We start from the raw sequence: 7272 nt of genomic DNA on the forward strand, positions 1-7272 counted from the left end.
ACTTCATAACTCAGAATCTTTTTATTTTCTGTTACGCATGCATTAATTAAATAAAGTCAGCTATAGGATGCAATATTTAAGCATTTCAGTATTAAACAAGGTGACTTTGTATGATAGAGAACAACAAAAACACAACGTGCTCTCAAGGCTCACGTGTTTTACCAGATCCGGTGTAGATGTCTCGGAATTACTACAGAAACTCTCGATGATAGTATGGCACGGTGTTGACGCATTTCAGTGTTTGTTTCCATCCCTTTTCAGTCGCTAGTTGTGTCAACCACATCAAATGTCAACACTCAAGTAGAAACATGCAGATCTGGCTCCAGCGATCGGTGTTTATTAAATAAGTGTTGCACCAGGAGGGTGCAGTTTGATGCTCGAGGGCAATATGCTGCTTGTTTAATTGCGTTATTAGCTGTTCATTCAACTGACTTTAGCGATTGTTGGGATCTTGTATGACGTGCTGAAGCAGAAATCTGTAGCTTAATTGAGCTGAACTGTAGTAATTTTTGTCGTCTGAATTGTGGAATTAGACATTTTTAGCATACATTTCAACACATTTTCAACAAATTTGCTTCATAATTACCTTGATGAATCCTCTTCTCACAAGCTCAGGTCTTTTTAAAATCCCATACCATAATTTGGTTCAACTTATTTTGTTTTTGAAATTCCACAAATCAATAAGTGGTTGAATATATTTGTTTACTGGGTGCCGTGGTGTAAGTAGTTGTTGCCGGTGGTTGATGTAATTACACTGAGCAGTATTTCACAGCTTATTTTCACAGATAACAGACATCTACCACCTCTACCTCTCTCTGTCTCTGAACAGTCGACATGTCCGGTCTTGTCCTTCGCTCCACAGCTGCTCTGAGCTGGCATGCAGAAAGTCCAGAGGTGAACTCCTGTTTGTGTTATGAAAGTTTCCAATTTCATAACACAAAAGGGCAGAGTGTGTCTGGCAATCTTTTAAAAAAAAAAACAAAAAAAAAACAATGAGTGTCAAAACTGAGGTGTTGGTTTTCTCCATTTGCATCCATATTGCTATATAGATATCTTTGTTTATGTATTTGTGATGAGTATTATCAGGGTTGAAACAAAACCTTCGCATATGTACATCTAATGAGAGTGCTGATAAGTTATTTAAGCTTGTTCTCTCAACATTAATTTTTTATTGTAATTAGAGTAGGAATATGTAATTTATGTGAATGGGAACTAGCTAAAAAAAAAATCAAAACATTTACATGCAATCCATGGCAAAATTACAGCCTCGGAAATGACCAGCATATTCAATCAAATTTCTTCTCTGACATTGTTTTTAAAATGAAGAATGTTAATGAAAATTGCATTAGGTTTTACCAGTATACAAAATAGCCTGCATTCACTGTATAACATCTATGGAAACAAGCTATTTTAAATTAAGTCAGCTTGAACTCTGCTTAATTTTACTGGCTTATGCAAACAGTCATGGGCAGCAACACAAACAAGTATAAAGAGTTAACTTCTGGATTCATTTCTAATTACTGCATGAAATCAGCTTGACATGCTCTGCTTTAACCCTCGTGTCGTTCTGCAGGTCAAAATCGACCCGCTTTAACCTCTTAGTCCTTGAGCCCTGTTTGTGAGGCACCTACTCTTAGTACCCTTAGACTAAGGGGTTAAAGTTTGAAAATGTGGGGGAAAAAAACATATTTTCACAGTTAAACTTCTGATGTCCACATTTTCAACATTTTTGGGAAATCTTTGAACATTTTTTGGTGGAAAAAATGAAATGTTAAAAATGTTTCTTAACAACATTTGCAAAAAAAAAAAAAAAAAAATCCAGCAAAATTCACTGGATTTTGGTTGATTTTTTGTGAATGTTCTTCAAGAAAATATTAGAAGTTTTACTGATATATATGGGATCACTTTAGATATTTTTAGGATTTTTTGAAGATTTTTACTCTTTTTTTTTTCTTGCCAATTTTTTTAAAAATAAAACTTTTAAGGGAAACGTTTAAGGAATTATTGGAATTTTCTTCCTGAAGGTTTTGCAAATTTTCAGAAATTTGAGGATTTTTTTTTTGCAGAATTTTTGGATTTTTTTCAGACAAGGAAGCAATATTTTTCTGGTTCCTGTAAATAAGGACAACAGGAGGGTTAAATTCACTGTAACCACCTTTTATCAATCATGTATTGCAGATATAATATCCAAAAACCAGAGAGGATCATTTACGCATTTTTAATTAACAAAGTATCAAAAACAAAACTCGACAGATCACAAGGATGGAAGTACACAGTGGTAGTAGCAGTGCAGTTGTACCTGACATCCTACAGTTTATTCATTCAGGCTATGGTGCTGCGGTAGGGAAGCAGCTAAAGAAAACATTACAGCCTCCAGTAGGTGAGATAGGCACATTAGAATACATAGGAGTCCAACTCAGTGCTCAATAGATATCTAGTCTAGACTAGCATTGGGACAACACATACACTATGACCACACACAGACGCCTGCGTCCCTTTAACAGTGTGACTCTCAAAGTTTTTTTCCTCACATAAAAAAACACAATAAACCCTCTTCTCTGTAACTAAAAACTTCAGTCCACACCAAGAACAAACATAATGTGCTGTTGAAAAATCCTAAAATACTACCCTTCTTTCTCTGTTTAGGTGTTTCTTACATATGTAAAGCTTGGTCAAGTGTGACAATTATTCAAACACTGATAGCCAGAGTTTCCACTTTGTCTTAGAAAAAGATTAAAAAAAAAAGATTGCTCACTGATAGAGCACTTTAGATTGATTATGTTCTTAGTATTTCCAAAGAAAATACCCAATAAGCTCTTGATAAATGTACTGTCTCTGCTTCTGTTTGCTCAATAAACCACATTTCCTTTAAAGGATCATTTAAATCTATGCTTAAATGGTCAGAGAATGGAAAAGGGAGTGGGAGGAGGGACTCATATTTGGCAGCATGGTCAAGCCTGGATACTGGTTAACACTCACTAATATGTCATTTCATTGCATAACCTCAGAGTCTGGCGTGTTAGAGGGCGAGCAGTGAGCTGACGCAACACTTCTGATATCTGGCTAATGACATCTAATGAACACAACATCCAAACCAAAGTGTTGTTAATAAATACATTTTTTTTTAAAAAATAACAATCTTTTTTGCTTTGCTCTGTTGAGACCAAAGGAGGCATCCGGTGTTTACATACAGCAGCACAGAGTTAATGCGCAGTCAATACAATGTACAAGATTTTTTTAGGTAGAAAACGACACACCTGAAAAATAACACTAATGTTCATGTAGCTTCATCGTCACAGAAGATGTAAAAAAAAAAAAAAAAAAGAAACAACACTAGATCAGTTAACTTTAAGAGGGAACGCAGTGATAAATAAAGTGTACATAATATATAATAATATACAGTATTAAATTTTTTGGACAGCTTTGTTCACCAGCGAATATCAGATCCACAGGAAAAGTAACATATCATCGGCATACATGATTATATTGCAATTTGTACTCGGATATTTCCTTAAGTGCAGAATTATTCCTGAACCCTGTCTGCAAAGTACTTTTCCCTTTTGTGACTGCTACTCCTTTCTGTTTAACAGCAAACAACCTGACGTGTAGTCTTAAATTAGTAAAAAAAAACAAACAAAAAAACAACAAAAACATGATGAACTTCTACAGCCTGCGTAGGTCCTGAGTGGTTAGTGGTAGCAGCAGGTTTAGTAATTCACGTTGTAAAAAGGACAAGCAGACAGGGTCGATACGGCAACAACATATCATACAGCAGTCATTTAATAAATATACTATTTTTCATACTGTAAGCACAAACAACGCCTTTTTAAAGTCAGTGACTTGCAGCTCAAACAGTCAAACGTCTGTACACACTCACACGGTCAATCTGCATCTGCTTTCTTTGTGGGTGAACAGTTACATTATGTGCCGGATCACCTTGAAAACACACTTTGGTACAAAAATCAGACACTAAACCAGACCCTCGACTACTCAAAATACCAGTACATGTTAAAAAAAGAGAGCTGTTTTTGTCATTAGGCCTTTAGGATCTGTACCTTAGCCCTGACTGTAATGAACAAAATACATGGTGCATATCAAGGTGCTGTCCATTGCATGTCACATCCCATCCGATCAGCAGCTACGGATTCAAGGAGTGGGAGCGCGCTGAAGCCACTTTCTACCACTCTCACTCTCTCTAGCAGCTTGAATGAGACCCAGAAGGTGGTCATATTTCACTGTCAGGTCATAAGTCTATGTGGCAACTCAACCTGCCGCTCATCAGTCTGTGCTACGTCGACGGCAGACGGTGGGAGAATTGACAAGTCTTGGAAAAGTGACAAAAACAAGCGATCGCTCATAGATGACTGGGACACTGAATGTGATCGAGGGTCAGAAGTCCTGCGTCCAGCGGCACTACTGTGGAGGTGGACGTGGAGGAGGAGGAGGTGAGGTTGTGGAGTTGTAAGGTGCTCTCCTTGATGTGCTGGATGAAAAGGTTCCTCTCGTCCTCGGGCGTCTGGCCGTTCTGGGCTCGGACGATGCAGGTCGGCCGGTGCAGGTTGAGCATGTAGACCAGCTGTTGCTTCTGCTGCTTCAGCTCCTCGATCTGAGCTTTCAGGTCGGCGTTGACGCTCTCCAGTTTCTCCGACTCCTGCAGAGAAGGGACAACAAAGAAGGTTAATGCTGCGCTAACATAAATGTTAAACTGGACAGGCATACCACAACATGAAGAACTTAGCACTGCAAATCAGGAGTGTCAGTCTCATAAACAATCTGTTCATAAATCTAAAAGCCTAAAAGCTCAGTTATTGCTCCTCAGACCGATGGAAGATACCTTTTGCAAGCATTCTGTCTTCTCCTTCTTCTTGTTGCGGCACTTGGCTGCAGCGATTTTATTCCTCTCTCTCCTCCTCTTCCTCCTCTCGTACTCTTCAGGTGTTGCCTGAAAACAGGGAGAAATATAGATTGTTAAAAAAAAAAGATACACACTCATTAGGTAAACACAGCTCATACTCAGAAAGTCCAGAACTACACGAGTGCATATTACATTTACCTCTCTCTTGCTTCCAGCCCCGCATGCAGGCCTTTCGGAAGCTCGGTCTGAGCTGGAGCTGGCGCCGTCGGAGCTCATGTCAGCGCTGAGGCCGTTGGACAGCCGCTTGGTCTGGATGGCCAGCCGGAGCTCCTCTTTCACGATGGGTGTGAAGTTGGTGAAGTCGTCCAGGGTGAGCGTGCCTGGCGGGGAGAGGCAGGGGACCAAGGCGGAGCAGCTGATGTCAGCCAGCGAGGGACCGGAGTGCTGCAGCATCATTCTGGAAACAAAAGAGGTGAATTATGGTTATGAAAGTTATCAGGATTTAGAGGTAGGTCACTTTAAGCACACGAAGACACTCTTCAAAGGAGAGAAAAATAAACTGCTGAAAAGTACCCTCAAGATGAATGAAAGCCCCTATGAACCCAAAAGTGCTAATACTTTTTGAATAAGCTATAAAATACAAGCTCAATACAGTGTAGGACAAATACACATTAAGTTACTGTTGTTATATAAATCAAGAGCCACGGATAAGTTAGTGGCAGTCGATTCTTTTTTTTTCTTTTTTTTTTTGCTTAGTAATAATGATACAGATTTCCACAGAATTGGGAAATATATAAACAAAAGTCAGTATGAGGCTGTTAAAATGTCAAGACAGCCTGTTTAAAAAGTAATTCATGGCCATAGAGGGGAGTATGTTTTGTTGGAGAGCCGTCTGAGCTTGAACAAATGTTTGACTTCTGGAAAAATGCCATAAAAACATTAGCGAGAATCTTTAATAGGCGTGGATGTTTACTATGTAAACAGAGGAGTGACTAATGGAGAATTATGACGGCTTGATAGCCTAGATCGGCTCTGTGAGACTAAAACAAAACAAACACATTTATATAACAGCCAGACACTGTATGATAAAAAAAAATAGCTGCTGCTGTTTGTAGTGAAGTCACATATGCAACTAAATGATAAAAAAGTAGTATTTGCCAGTTTATCTTTATATTGTTTCTCCAAGTTTGCCACCATGTTTTTGGGAATTTATTAAAGAAAATGTTTGGCATCCCCAAGTGAAGAAAACAGAAATTATTTTCATGTTTGCTCCTAAAACTTGGGAGACAAAAAAAATGTCAGCATCCATGGAAAATTCAATTAATACATGAAGTTTTAAGTTTTGTCCTTAAGGTCCTAAGTTGCATTTGTTGTTTTTCATTCATTTGAAAATGCACAAAAAAAAAAACAAACAAACAATAATTTATCAAATTAATGCTGTTGCACGTCATTGACATATCCCAGACTGTTAGAATAAAAAAATAGCAGTTGTTGTTTGGAAAATAAATCACTTTATGTCGTTTTTTATGTTGTTTTTTCCCATAAAAAACAACAGACAACTTGTAAACAAACTGCTATTTAAAGGGTTAAAATCTTGAAAATGAGTGAATGGTCGTTATGATCCAGACCAATGTTTAAAAAATCAAACCAGTGAAAGTGGAAAATAATATATGACAACTCTTTTGCCAAGGGCGTTTTTTGTCTTTAATGTCGTTAGTGTGACTCTAAAGAAGACATTTCAATCACATCATTCTCAGAAGAGTTATAAATATTAAAAATAATAACAATAACTTATTTGATGATAAATATCTACTGTGTTTCATGCCAAAAAAGTTCCACTTCTTAATGTTTTAATTCAACACAGACTGAAGTTAGTAAAGTGTCCCGGGACGCGGAGGCACCGGGACTCCTCCGCTACTTCACCGGGACACCGGAGCCACTTCACCGGCTTCTCTCCCGGTCCAACCCCCTCCTCCCCGGCGGAATAAAAACAAACACCTACCTGTTAAAGCCGTGGGTGTCGCGATCAGATGAACTGGCGCTGAATATATCGCTCCTCTGTCTTATAGTGCGCAGCCGCTCGGCTCCTCCCGTGTTTCGCTTCCTGTCGGTGGCTAAAGTTGCGCTTGTGGCGGCTCCGTTGCATCACCGGGTCTTATAGGCTGAGGAGGGGCGTGGCCAGTGACGCAAACCGAGGAATCCTACTAGAGGGAGGAGGGAAGGGGGGAGAGGGGAGAGGAGGTGGGGAAGGGAGAGTGGAGGGGGGTGACGTCATCCTATTTATAGAAGGCTGATCCTTGCGATGATGCAATCTAGCAACCCCTGCTGCTCTGCCATAACAGGACAGGCTTCCCCTCCTCCCCTCCTCCCCTCCTCTTCCCAATCCTTTTCTCCTCTTCCTCCTCTCTCTTTTCCTC

The 7272-nt window shown here is 39.2% G+C and overlaps 1 protein-coding gene across 1 annotated transcript; it reads right to left on the reverse strand.

Moving 5' to 3' along the window:
- Nucleotides 1–2203: 2203 nt before the first annotated feature.
- Nucleotides 2204–6998, reverse strand: atf3 (activating transcription factor 3). The gene is made up of 4 exons (XM_022215197.2): nt 6858–6998; nt 5054–5312; nt 4835–4942; nt 2204–4651 (listed from the first exon to the last, which is right to left on the reverse strand). The coding sequence occupies exons 2-4, from the start codon at nt 5309–5311 to the stop codon at nt 4355–4357; spliced, it is 663 nt and encodes a 220-aa protein (XP_022070889.1). The 5' UTR covers nt 5312; nt 6858–6998; the 3' UTR covers nt 2204–4354.
- Between the last annotated feature and the right edge of the window lie 274 nt (nt 6999–7272).

Source organism: Acanthochromis polyacanthus, chromosome 16 (genome assembly GCF_021347895.1).
Source record: "Acanthochromis polyacanthus isolate Apoly-LR-REF ecotype Palm Island chromosome 16, KAUST_Apoly_ChrSc, whole genome shotgun sequence".
In the NCBI taxonomy this organism is placed as follows: Eukaryota; Metazoa; Chordata; class Actinopteri; family Pomacentridae; genus Acanthochromis; species Acanthochromis polyacanthus.

What these genes read in the sequence shown, in the direction of transcription:
- atf3 (XM_022215197.2), bottom strand. Translation starts at nt 5,311, where the DNA reads ATGATGCTGCAGCACTCCGGTCCCTCGCTGGCTGACATCAGCTGCTCC. An exon ending in GGGCTGGAAGCAAGAGAGAG is followed by an intron (nt 4,943 to 5,053) that starts GTAAATGTAATA and finishes CCCTGTTTTCAG; the next exon opens with GCAACACCTGAAGAGTACGA. An exon ending in AGACAGAATGCTTGCAAAAG is followed by an intron (nt 4,652 to 4,834) that starts GTATCTTCCATC and finishes CCTTCTCTGCAG; the next exon opens with GAGTCGGAGAAACTGGAGAG.